The sequence below is a fragment of the Cucurbita moschata genome, unplaced genomic scaffold (assembly GCF_002738365.1).
Source record: "Cucurbita moschata cultivar Rifu unplaced genomic scaffold, Cmos_1.0 Cmo_Scf00020, whole genome shotgun sequence".
Lineage (NCBI taxonomy): Eukaryota > Viridiplantae > Streptophyta > Magnoliopsida > Cucurbitales > Cucurbitaceae > Cucurbita > Cucurbita moschata.
The window spans coordinates 403,437-416,969 of record NW_019268536.1 but is presented as its reverse complement, the minus strand read 5'-3'; the positions used below and the strand labels follow the sequence as shown (position 1 = coordinate 416,969).

Sequence of the window (13,533 nt, the reverse complement as noted above, 5' to 3'; positions counted from 1 at the left end):
GTTTTTTTTTTTTTTTTTTTTTTTTTGACAAAAAGACAGCACGATCAACCCTACATTTCCTCAATCAACCATATCCCATGTGGGCATGTGTTTTTTTTTTGCAATTCAACCATATAGCTGATTAACTAATATAATTCCACAAACTTTCTAGGAAAATTCAATGAATAATTGAATTGAGAATCAAACAAACGAGTAAAAATAATTCGATCAGATAACGCCATTCCTTACGTACTTTTAAGATAGATACGCTAAATTATACTTTTGGTCTATCAAGTTTGAGATGATGTCAAATGAGTCCCTAAGTTTCAAAATTGAACAATCAAAATCGAGCATTTTCCCAAGGTTGAAGACTTGATTATTCAAGTTCGGAACGTCAGACCAAGAGTTTAATTTACCCTTTAAGATGTATATGTATTTCAAATTACATTCCTTTCATTGAATGCTTAATTTTACAGAGCTCTCTCACGGTTTTGCATGGTCAAAAACAAAAAGTATGAATGAGCAATATCAAGAGAGGCTGGTAATTCTTTAGGTGATATATATTAGGCATGTAAGCTAAAGAAACTCAAAAGGGGAGGTAAAATTGCAACAGGTCTGAATGAATTACCACCAAAATGTAGGACAATGGAAGCAGCTATAGCTACATTCAAAGCAGTGCCAACACCTTAGTGTGGGAAGTAAATGAAGAAGTCACAGATTGCATGCTCTTCAGCAGAAAGCCTACCAGAAGGAGAAAAGTTCTGTAATTACTGATATCGAGAAAACAAGGACGTTATGAACATTCCCTAATGTTAGCCCTTGCAGCCCTGGTCCCTTAAAACAACATGTATGTTAACCATCAAAAGGGTCACTCAATGCTGAAAATAGTGTAACAAAATTATTTCCTAATGATTCTGATCCAATTTGGTCCAGATGACATATGACCATGCAACTAACCGACTCTTAATGCCTAGAACATTATACAGGGACGGACCCTACAATAAAGCAAGAGGCCCATAATACCATACTAAGTCCTAATCTCATCACATCAAAGGTGGTAACATAATGCACTATAGCAAATATTATTGGCAGAGAAACATTAAGTAGTTATCATGTTTTTACTATGCTATCAGAGCTCATTCATTTCATTATGCTCATGGCCAGCCCCACTAGTCTCAAGGATGGTTTGCCCACCACAAGATCGACCCGAAGAGACAAAAAGTCCTTTTAAGTCATATCTATCAATGGAATTAGAAAGGAACTTGTGAACCGACTCCAACATATAGAAAATAACCCTATCAATTCAATAAGCACAGCGTAAAATTCCCTGGCAATGAATTAAGTACAGATCAAACAACAGAGACATTACATTAACCAATTCCTACTTCTAATCAATGATTTAAGAATTGCAATTAAAAAGACAATTCCAGCACAAGCATGTAGGGATCACCATCAATGAAAGGCCAATAAGATGCAAACGAACAATCAACCAACCTCGTTGCCAAGAAGAACAGCGATTTTTGACAGCCACAGGCGTTGTCAATGATCTCCACGCCACATATATCTCAATCCTCCTCATACACAACATAAGAAGGCAATTCAAATTTCAAAACTAAACCTATTGTCGAATTGAGACTAGTTAAGGGAAGAAACAAAGAGGGCATAACCTCGAGAAAACTTTGGGCATCGAGAAGGGAGTGAAAATGGCGGAACCGGCGATGAGAAGTGGAATCATGGTTACCAAAGGCGTTAAAATCCCAACAGCCGACGAGGATGAGCTCCGATGCACCGAAGGCGATGACACTTCAGGCCAAGGTACCAACGTTGTACCTTTTGGCTACGTTATGCATCACAACGTAGCTTTCGATCCCCATTTTCGAATTCATTGGCGAATAACTCAAAAGTTGGGTTAGATTGATTGAATTTTTCAAGTAATCGGCTGTCCAAAACATCTTTAGTGGACGTCCGCAGTGACCGATGATGAAAGGCGGGAGAAGGAGGAAAGAGAGAGAAGCGAATAAGGAATATATACATATACATATACATATACATATACATATACATATACATACACATACAATATACATACATATACATATACATACACATATATATACATACACATACACATATACATATACATATACATATATATATACATATACATACATATATACATATATTATTTTTCTCATCCCATAAAAATATTATTATATTATAGTTGCTCTCGCAAAATTCTTCATTTATATTTAATTTTGTGAATTCTCCATAGATAATTTTTCGTTTTTATCTTTTAATAATTTAGAATTTTTAATTTAAATATTTCCATTAAAATCTCAAAATTAACTAATTTAATTTTTTAATATAGTGTAAACCTTCTTATAAAATTTAAAAATATAGCTAAATTATTTAAAAATATGAAAATATAAAAATTAAATTTTAAAACCAACTAAATTATTACAAATATAAAATCTAAATTATTATAAATATTAAAATACAAAAATTAAATCATTACAAATAAATAAATAAATAATTGTTACTTTTATAAAAGTTTTGAGATTAAAAATGTTTTTTTTTTTAGAATAAACGCTGAGAAATTTTTTTTTTTCCCATTTCTTATATTTATATAATATTCTATTTTTTTTTTTTTAATACAATATTTCTATACATTTAAACAAGGAAGTAATTCATTTATACAATATTTCTATGCTTTCAATACCTTTGGAGGTCTCCCTTTTGATCTTCCTTTATTCAACCAATCAGTTCTTATTTACAAATCCACAAACTTATATCACAATTTCTATCTCTCTTAAACAGCAACCTGGGCTGCAGCCAATCTTGCCACTGGAACTCTGCAAAAATTAGAGAAACATAGCAACTCATTTCATCTTCCGTTCAACATTTAACACGTTATGTGACGTATTGTCGTATTTCATAGGCCGACACGGTTCTTAAACACTTGTTTTATGCCCGACAATGAACGAAGATAGTATGAACAAAATTTTATATCACTTATGAAGTGGGAACTTTTTAACGACCTAAGCCCCCTGCTAGTAGATATTGTTCTCTTTGGGCTTTCTTTCAAGGTTTTTAAAACGCGTCTACTAGGGAGAGGTTTCCACACTCTTATAAAAAAATGCTTCGTTTCCCTTCCTAACCAATGTGGAATCTCACAATCCACCCCCTTTGGGGCCCAACGTCCTCGTTAGCACTTGTTCTTCTCTCCAATTGATGTGGGATCTCACAATCCAAGCGGTGTGCCAGCGAGGACGCTGGCGCCCGAAGGGGAGTGAATTGTGAAATCCCACATCGATTGGAGAGAGGAATGAGTGCCAACGAGGACGTCGGCCCCAAATGGGGTGATTTGTGAGATCCCATATTGGTTGAAGAGGGGAACGAAACATTTTTATAAGGGTGTGGAAATCTCTCCCTAGTAGACACGTTTTAAAAACCTTGAGGGAAAGCCCAAAGAGAAGAATATGTGTCAGCTATGAGCTTGAGCTGTTACATATTTCTTCCCACCAATGTTTATAATCTCGGAGTTTCGAGAGTGTGTAGTATGTGCATTTAATTTGTTCGATTCTGCAGGTATGATACACAATCTTGGCTGAATTCGAGCGTTTTTGCAGCTAGATTCCGAGTTTTGTTTTGTAAATATTACCAAGTTTACTAGTTACTCGAGTTTAGGATTCAATTCGAGCTAACCTGAAAGGAGAACAGGAAACATAGTCAAGTCCAGCCTCTGCAAAGAATGCAACAGATGAAGGCTCTCCACCATGTTCTCCACAGATTCCAACCTGTTTTTAATACTCTTTTCTCATGATGAATCTTCCAAATAGCTTTAAAAGAATGGGATGTTATTGGTTTTGAAGGGTAATTTACCTTCAAATTTGGCCTGGCTGCCCTCCCTTTTTCTGTGGCTAGCTTGATCAGCTGCCCAACTCCTTTCTGGTCAAGAACCTGCCGCCAAGCACATACATATTCAGTTCATTTGTAGGGCTAAGTTTTGTTGAAGAAAAGCATTGAAAAATGGCACTGACCTCAAAAGGGTCATTTTGCAGAATTCCTTTGGCTATATAAATAGGAAGAAACTTGCCCACATCATCTCTACTGTATCCGAAAGTCATTTGTGTAAGATCATTGGTTCCAAATGAGAAGAACTCTGCTTCCTTTGCTATCTGTCAGTCAAACAGCAGCATAATCTATTGAGTATGTTCTTCCATTTTGCTGTTAAACCCTTGTGGTATTTTGTTTAATTTGTTAGTCCGGACTTTTCCCTGTAAGCTTTTAAAACGAGTATGTTAGAAAGAGGTCTCCACACCCTTATAAAGAATGTTTCGTTCTCCTCTCCAACCAACCGATGTGGGATCTCACAATCCACTCCCCTTCGAGGCCCAGTGTCCTTGCTGGCACATCGCCCGGTGTCTAGCTCTAATACCATTTGTAACAGCTCAAACCCACTGTGAGTAGATATTGTTCTCTTGGGCTTTTCCTTTTGGACTTCCCCTCAGGGTTTTTAAAACGCGTTTGTTAGGGAGAGCTTTTCACACTCTTATAAAGATTTTTTTTCGTTCTTCTCCCTAACCGATGTGGGATCTCACAATCCACCCCCCTTCGGGGTCGAGCATCCTCGCTGGCACATTACCCGGTGTCTAGCTCTAATACCATATGTAACAACTCAAGTCCACCGCTAGCAAATATTGTCCTCTTTGGGATTTCCCTTTCGGACTTCCCTTCAAGGTTTTTAAAATGCTCTGCTATGGAGAGGTTTCCACACCCTTGTAAAGAATGCTTCGTTCTCCTCCCCAACCGATGTGGGATCTCACAATCTACCCCCCTTCAGGACCTAGCGTCCTCGCTAGCACAGCGCCCAGTGTCTGACTATGATACCATTTGTAACAGCCCAAGGCCACCCTTATAAAGAATGTTTCGTTCTCTGCTAGGGAGAGGTTTCCACACCCTTATAAAGAATGTTTGGGCTTCCCCTTTTGGACTTCCGCTCAAGGTTGTTAAAACGCGTCTGCTAGGGAGAGGTTTCCACACCCTTATAAAGAATATTTCGTTCTCCTCACCAACCGATGTGGGATCTAAAATGTTAAAACACATTATTGTTAAGGACTATCAGTAAAATACCTCATCTGCAACAAGAGCAGCTCTAGGAATTTCAATCATGGTTCCCATTTTGTAACTTAAGGAGGAACCCATCTCCGAAAACACCTTCTCGGCGACGCCACGAATCGAGGTGACTTGATGTCTAAGTTCCTGCCATGAAAAATGCCATTATTGTACAGAAAAGTTGCATTTCTTCTTTGCCATGTTATGTTTTGATTCCTAAGTACAAGAATCTCGTAAACCTCAACTAGTTAAGACATATACCATCGAGAAAGAAAAAGAACTTCGTGTGTCCATTATAGCGTTAATGACAGAAAGAAACAGTTCATACTTGTGGTGTTCCAACCAATGGAACCATTATCTCAGGCAGAACTTTGATTCCTTGATTGCTCATTGAGATAGCAGCCTGAAAGATTGCACGAGCTTGCATTTCCGTGAGCTCCGGGTACGAGATCCCGAGCCTACGTGTTCAGAGACAATCAGAAACCATTTGAAAAAAGTTGGCAATGGCAATGGCATAGTTATATCATACCTGCAACCGCGAAAACCGAGCATTGGGTTAACTTCTGAGAGTTTCTCAATTCTAGAGAACACTTCATCTTCACTCATTCCAGTCTCTGCAGTTAGTCCTTTGACAATCTCTTCCAGGTCGCCTTCAGGAAGGAACTCATGGAGTGGAGGGTCCAACAGTCTAATGGTCACTGGAAGACCTGAAAGTGTACAGCAAAGTAAACATCAACTACACATATGGAACTATTTATAACAAGTCAAAGGAGCTACAAAATAGTAGGCTGAATGTTTAATGTTATTGAGGGGAAACCCGAGAGGGAAAGTCCAAAGAGGACAATATCTACTAGTGGTGGGCTTGATGTGCCACCGACGACGTTGGGCCCTAAAGAGGGGTGGATTGGGGGTCCCACTTCGATTGGAGAAGGGAACGAGAGCCAGCAAAGACACTAGACCCCAAAGGAGGGTGGACTGTGAGATCCCACGTCGGTTGGGAAGGAGAACGAAGCATTGTTTATAAGGGTGTGGAAACCTCTCCCTTGTAAACACGTTTTAAAAACCTTGAGGGGAAGCCCGAAAGGGAAAACCCAAAGAGGACAATATCGGTTAGCAGTGGGCTTGGGCTGTTACAAATGGTATCAAAGCCAAACATCGAGCAGTGTGCCAGCGAGGACGCTAGGCCTTAAAGGGGGGTGGATTGTGAGATCCCACATCGGTTGGGGAGGAGAAGAATGAAACATTCTTTACAATGTGGAAACCTCTCCCTAGCAAACGCGTTTTAAAAACCTTGAGGGGAAGCTCGAAAGGGAAAGCTCAAAGAAGACAATATTTGTTAGCGGTGGGCTTAGACTATTACAAATGGTATCAAAGCCAGACATCGGGTGGTGTGCCGGCGAGGACGCTAGGCCCCGAAGAGGGATGGATTGTGAGATCCCACATCAGTTGGGGAGGAGAACGAAAAAGGGTTTGGAAACCTCTCCCTAGTAGACGCGTTTTAACAACCTTGAAGGGAAAGCCCAAAGAGGACAATATCTACTAGCAGTGAGCTTGGGCTGTTACAAATGGTATCAAAGCCAGACACCGGGCGGTGTGCCAACGAGGATGCTAGGCCCCGAACGGGGGTGAATTATGAGATCTTATACCGGTTGGGGAGAAGAACGAAACATTCTTTATAAGGATGTGGAAGTCTCTCCCTAGCGGACGCGTTTTAAAAACCTTGAGGAAAAGCCCAAAAGGGAAAACCCAAAGAGGACAATATCTACTAGCGGTGAGCTTGGGCTGTTACAGCCATCTTACTCGAAGGATTCAAAATAAAATTCTTGAAAGAGAGAAGAGAAGTACCGTCCATCGCCCGAAAAATTCCCTCGAAGTCGGATCTTTGATACGGTAGTAATAAGTCCAAAGCCGCCTTTCTTTGTTCAGCTGTAACTGCCATTATCATCTTCCTCACAGCTCTGATCCTCTCATCTGATGCAAAGAACTGAAATATCCAAATATGATTATGATGAACAGGTAACAATCCTGTTGCCACTATGATTATGATGAACAGGTGAATTACCATATGCTCTGTCCTGCACAAGCCAATTCCTTGGGCACCATTATTTCGAGCTGTAAGAGCATCTTCAGGAGTGTCAGCATTGGCCATAACCTTCAAGGGCATTCAATCACCAATGAATCAATAGAGTGATCAAAGATTTAGCTGGAAAAAACAAAACACATAGAGTATTGAGCACCTTGAGACGTCTTATTTGATCAGCCCAAGACATGAAGGTCTCCAGATCCCCACTTAAAGCTGGGGGAGAGAGTGGCTGCTTGTCCAATATCACTTCACCTGTAGAGCCATTAAGGGATATCCAGTCACCTTCATTGATTACCAAATCTCCAATGACAAGAACCTGCATAGGTTATGAAGTAATCTTCACAATCCACTTCATTCTTTTGTTGTTTTATGCATCACCTCTAAGAAGACGAATAAAAGCTACACAACTGACCTTCTCATGGTCGTTTACTCTGATATCTGAGCAACCGGAAACACAGCACTTTCCCCATCCACGAGCGACGACAGCGGCATGAGAAGTCATTCCACCTCTGGCTGTCAAAATACCTGTAGCTGCATGCATACCACCAACATCCTCTGGGCTGGTCTCTGTCCTTACCTTTATAAGTCACAGCCATGATAGAGTTCAGAGTGTTATTCTCGTGATTACTATTAGTTGGGTGTTCATTTTCTTACAATTTACAACTTTGTTCCGTGAGATCCTATATTGGTTAGGGAGGAGAACGAAGCATTTTTTTATAAGGGTGTGGAAACCTCTTTCTAGCAGACACGTTTTGAAAACCTTGAGGAGAAGCTCAGAAGAGAAAGCTCAAAGAGGACAATATCTACTAGCGGTGGGCTTGGGCCGTTACAAATGGTATCAGAGCTAGTCACCAGGCGGTGTGCCAGCGAGGACAGTGAAGCCCAAAGGGGGTGGACACCGGGCAGTGTGCCAGCGAGGATAGTGAGCACCAAAGGGGGGTGGACACTGGATAGTGTGCCAACAAGGACGGTGAACCCCGAAGGGGGTGGACACCGGGCGGTATGCCAGCAAGGACGCTAGGCTACGAAAGAGGAGAACGAAGTCATTCTTTATAACAGTGTGAAAACCTCTCCCTAATAGACGCGTTTTAAAAACCTTGAGGGGAAGCCCATAAGGGAAAGCTCAAAGAGGACAATATCTACTAGCGGTGGGCTTGGGCCATTACAAATGATATCAAAGCTAGTCACCAGGCGGTGTGCCAGCGAGGACAGTGAAGCCCGAAGGGGGTGGACACCGAGCAGTGTGCCAGCGAGGATAGTGAGCGCCAAAGGGGGGTGGACACCGGATAGTATGCCAACAAGGACGACGAGCCCCGAAGGGGGTGGACACCTGGCGGTGTGCCAGTGAGGACGCTGGACCGTGAAGGGGGGTGGATTGTGAGATCCTACACCGGTTGGGGAGGAGAACGAAGTCATTCTTTATAAGGGTGTGGAAACCTCTCCCTAGCATACGCATTCTAAAAACCTTGAGGGGAAGCTCGAAAGAGAAAGCTCAAAGAGGACAATATCTACTAGCGGTGGGCTTGGCGTTACAAATGGTATCAGAGCTAGACACCGGACGGTGTGCTAACGAGGACAGTGAGTCCCGAAGGGAGGTGAACACTGAACGGTGAGCCCTGAAGGGGGTGGACACTAGGCGGTGTGAGATCCCACATCGGTTGAGGAGGAAAACGAAAGCATTCTTTATAAGGGTATGGAAACCTTTTCCTAACGGACGCGTTTTAAAAAACTTGTGGGGAAGTCCGAAAAGAAAGGCCAAAGAGGACAATATCGGCTAGCAATGGGCTTGAGCTGTTACAAAGTCTAAATAGATAAGAGATTGATGAAGACTAGACAATAACAAATGATGCTGTCAAAATGACCTGAATCTTTGTCAAAGCATATGAACAGTGCCACTTAGTAACATGAATGTACAAGTAAAAAGGGACATAGGCATACCAAGATGACACTCTTTCCCTGAGCATGCCAGGCTTCAGCGTCGTCAGCACTGAACACTATCTGCCCCACTGCCGCACCAGGAGATGCAGGCAAGCCTGTTGCAACTACTTGGTCTTTGTAAGCAGAGGGATCTTCAAACTGAGCCAACAGAAACAAATAGAGATGTAAAGATATAAGGATGAAGATCAATTTCTGGCTTTGTTCAATGAAAGGATAAAGAAAACCATGCCTGAGGGTGAAGGAGTTGGTCAAGATGTTGTGGCTCAACCATCTTAATAGCAGTTCGAGTGTCGACAAGTCCTTCATTCACCAAATCTACAGCTATCTTCACAGCACCTTTACCTGTTCGTTTTCCAGAACGACATTGCAACATCCATAGCCTATTTTCTTGGACTGTGAACTCAATGTCCTGAAAGATTTCAAGACATTCTAGCTTAGTCACCAGATTAGTTCATAGCTATCAAAATGCATTTCTGGTTTGTAGCTAAATACCATCATGTCTTTGTAATGTCGCTCTAGAATTTCACAGTTCTCAACCAGCTCTTTGTATGCTTCTGGCATGCAAGCTTTCATGGTGTCCAAGTCCTCAGGCGTCCTAATCCCGGCAACTACATCCTCACCCTGGTTAAGAAAACAAGAGGAAAATTATTCTCTTTTCTAAGATACAAGAAACGATTCTTTCAAAAGAGGCAAAACTCCCCAACAAAATTACAAGTAGACTTTCCAATCTAAATAAATTAGGACGGTCAGTATGTAACAGCTCAAGTCCACTGCTAGCCGTCGTCGTCAGCCTTACGGTTTTAAAACGCGTCTATTAGGGAGAGGTTTCTACACCCTTATCAAGAGTGTTTTGATCCCCTCTCCAACCGATGTGGGATCTCACAATCCACCCCCCTTCGGAGCTCAATGTCCTTGCTAGCACTTGTTCCTTCTCCAATCGATGTGGGACCCCCCAGTCCACCCCTCTTCGGGGCCTAGCGTCCTTGCTGGCTCAGATATCATTTGTAACAGCCCAAGTCTACCGTTAGCAGATATTGTTTGCTTTGGCCCGTTACGTATCGTCGTCAACCTCACGGTTTTAAAACACGTCTGTTAGGGAGAGGTTTCCACACCCTTATAAAGAGTGTTTTGTTCCCCTCTCAAACAGACGTGGGATCTCACAATATACCCCCCTTCTGAGCCCAGCGTCCTTGTTGACACACCGCCTCCTGTCCACCCCCTTCGGGGCTCAGTCTCCTCACTGGCTCATCGCTTAATGTCTAGCTCTGATACCATTTTGTAATAGCCCAAGTCCACCACTAGCAGATATTGTCCGCATGGCCCCGTTATGCATCGTCGTCAGCCTCACGGTTTTAAAACGCGTCTACTAGGGAGAAGTTTCTACACCCTTATAAATAGGTTTTGTTCCCCTTTCCAACTAACGTGAGATCTCACAAAGTAACTATAAAAGAACTTGTGTTATTGAGGCCGCAGGGTCAGTTTGGATCGACTTTCTAAGTGTTTTAAAACACTTTTTTATACGTTTCGAGACTCAATCCAAGCCGGTCATAAGATTGTGCTTGAAAGTACTGAATCTTGACAGTTTCTATACACAAAAAATGAGTGATAGGATAGAATAAAGATTAAGGTGATGAATGTAACCTGAGCATTGATGAGGAACTCTCCATACAGCTTCTTTTCACCAGTACTAGGATTTCTAGTGAACAATACTCCTGTCCCAGAAGTATGTCCCATGTTTCCAAACACCATGGCTTGAATGTTCACAGCAGTTCCCTTCAACCCTGTAATTTGATTGATGCTTCTGTATTTGTTGGCCCTTGGGCTATCCCATGAATCAAAAACTGCTTTCACAGCTAACTGCAGCTGCTGTTTTGGGTCTGCAAATTGATAAGTGTTGATGGAAAAGGCAGAAAGTCTCTCTCATTTGTTATGTTCATAAAGAACTATAATGAGAGTACCTGAAGGAAACTTTTCACCCTTAGCTTCAATGTAAGCATCCTTGTACTGTTCCACAAGCTCCTTAAGATCAGAGGCGGTCAGGTCGGTATCGAGTGCCTTTCCCTTTTCGATTTTCAACTGTTCTAACTTCTCCTCAAACAAAGAATGTGAAATGCCCATCACCTTCAAATGGATCAAAAATATGTTCAGTTGGTTTCATACACACCATCCTATTATTGGAAAAGATCTGGAAACAACTAGATGAACCACTTACAACATCTCCAAACATGTCTAGGAAGCGCCTATACGAGTCGTATGCGAAACGCTCTCCACTTTTTACAGCCAATCCAGCAACGACTTCATCGTTTAATCCAAGGTTGAGGACAGTATCCATCATTCCAGGCATTGAGATCTAGACATCAACAGAAGAGGTGAGTGTAGAACACTGTCAATGGTCTACTATGTTAAATCATTGTAACAGTCCAAACCCACCACTAGCCGATATTATCCTCTCTGGGCTTTCACTTTCGAGCTTCCTTTCAAAGTTTTTACAACGCATCTGCTAGGGAGAGGTTTCCACACCCTTATAAAGAATGCTTCATTCTTCTCTCCAACCAATGTGGGATCTCACATCGATAGGAGAAGGGAACGAGTGCTAGCGAGGACGCTAGGCCTCGAAGGGGGTGGATTGTGAGATCTCACATCGGTTGGGGAGGAGAATGAAGCATTTTTTTACAAGGATATGAAAACCTCTCCCTAACAAACGTGTTTTAAAAACCTTGAGGGGAGGCCTGAAAGAGAAACAATATTTGCTAGTGGTGGGCTGTCCTACGTCCCCACTGTTAGTTTTGCATGAGTGGTGCCATTTACATCAAGTGAAATGAACAATGACAATGGTCTAGTAGTTGAGATTTATAACAGACAGCTAAAATGTAGATGGAAAGAGGAAGAACACTTACAGCAGCACCCGACCGAACCGAGAGAAGGAGAGGCGTCGAAGGATCACCAAGAACAGCTCCCATGTCCTTTTCGACGATTTCCAAGCCTTCCAGTATCTCTTCCCACAAGCCATCTGGCAATCTATTTCCATTTTTCTGGTACTCTTGGCATGCTTCAGTTGAGATGGTGAGTCCAGGCGGAACGGACAACCCGATGCTCGCCATCTCTGCAAGGTTAGCTCCCTTCCCTCCCAACTGTAGCACAACAGTATGCTATGAGTCCAATGTTTGTAAAAATGCTCAAGCACATGATTTCAAAGATTTCTTTACCAGTTTATGATGGAAAAGTGATCCAAAAACTTGAAGAAAAACTTACCAAGGACTTCATGCTCTTGTTACCCTCACTCCTCCCTTTTCCAAAAGTGAATACCCTCTGTTCAAACAAGACATTGAATCAAAACCAGCTAAATTGCACATTCTAAGAAGAACATGAATCTTACAAGCCAAGTATTACAAGGGCATGTATAGCATAGCAACCTTTTTGGTAGTAGGTATTACGGGGCTAAGAACGGCATCGGCTCTCGAACCGTGACGATTAGGAGGCTCATGTCTCTCTGGCTTTGGACTACTGATATGCAAATCTTGGCAGCAAATACCTTTACTTCTACTACCACCCCTGTTTCCCCTCAAAGATGAATGTTTTTCTTTGAGAAGATGGGTGTGACCCAAATGGTACTTTCCCCTCCTCAACAATCCTTGATCACAATCTGCTATAGTTTGCAGCAGTGATCCATGCATTAAGGAGGACATTCTTACCTTTCTAATCAGCACTGCATAAAACCACTAAAACAATGAACCTGGGAGCCAGTTTTAGAATCAAAACCCCCAAATGTTCTATTTGGGTCACAAGTTATGAACTCAATGATCTCTAGAACATTAAGAACAGTACATGGTGGGCTATAACACAGCAAAGAAGATACTCTAAAGCAATAGAATCATGTTAGCCCATGAACAAAGAGAAGAAGAAGAAGCTAAACCTTCAATATCCAATGTTTTTGAAGCTTTCTGAAATGAATGTGAATCTTGTGATGATCAAAGTGGGAAAATGGCCGTAAGAGCCTTGTTTCTTCTTCTTTCTTCTTTCTTCTCTGTTCCATCTGGGAGCCCATATATTCATAATGCTATGAGTAGCGACGTCAGTGGATGAAATTAAATTACTGCTCAGAAAAGTCCCATTTTGCAAACAAAATTTTGACCTTTATTTGTCCATACGAACAATCATGTGAATTTCCCAAAATGCCCCCTCCACGTGGACCAGAAGTAGTCCATCCAATCAAGTCAAGACACGTGGTTAGAGCTCGGTTTGGAACGGGCCCTTTTGACCATCCTTGTTTGATCACCGTGGCACACATATCAACAATTCCATTTTTTTCTTGGAAGTTCTTCACGAAGTGGGAAGTAATTCAATGATTTGGTGAGGGGTAATTCTGTCATTTAACGTTGATATTTCTGGTGAGAGGTCACCGGGGGGGGGGGGGGAAA

The 13,533-nt window shown here is 41.8% G+C and overlaps 2 protein-coding genes across 6 annotated transcripts in view; both read right to left on the bottom strand.

Annotated features, from left to right (window-relative positions):
* The window catches only part of LOC111457707, a 4,853-nt gene extending 3,298 nt beyond the window's left edge, over nt 1-1,555 (bottom strand). For 2 of the 5 annotated variants that reach the window (XM_023100071.1, XM_023100074.1), the window contains exons 1-2: nt 1,474-1,555; nt 608-749 (exon numbers count right to left, since the gene is read on the bottom strand). The gene's annotated coding sequence lies outside the window, so the exon portion shown is untranslated. Of the gene's footprint in view, nt 1-607; nt 814-1,473 lie in introns of all 5 variants that reach the window. The other 3 variants (XM_023100073.1, XM_023100072.1, XM_023100075.1) reach the window with 3 other exon arrangements.
* A 1,076-nt stretch (nt 1,556-2,631) lies between these two features.
* Nucleotides 2,632-13,168, bottom strand: LOC111457702 (pyruvate, phosphate dikinase, chloroplastic). The gene is made up of 21 exons (XM_023100057.1): nt 13,029-13,168; nt 12,529-12,821; nt 12,368-12,424; nt 12,013-12,246; nt 11,328-11,465; nt 11,074-11,236; nt 10,757-10,992; nt 9,608-9,736; nt 9,345-9,524; nt 9,116-9,253; nt 7,590-7,754; nt 7,332-7,493; nt 7,157-7,246; nt 6,940-7,078; nt 5,624-5,801; nt 5,423-5,552; nt 5,113-5,241; nt 4,020-4,157; nt 3,862-3,939; nt 3,685-3,776; nt 2,632-2,831 (listed from the first exon to the last, which is right to left on the bottom strand). Exons 2-21 carry the CDS (start codon nt 12,799-12,801, stop codon nt 2,789-2,791), a joined length of 2,892 nt encoding a protein of 963 aa, XP_022955825.1. The 5' UTR covers nt 12,802-12,821; nt 13,029-13,168; the 3' UTR covers nt 2,632-2,788.
* Nucleotides 13,169-13,533: the final 365 nt, after the last annotated feature.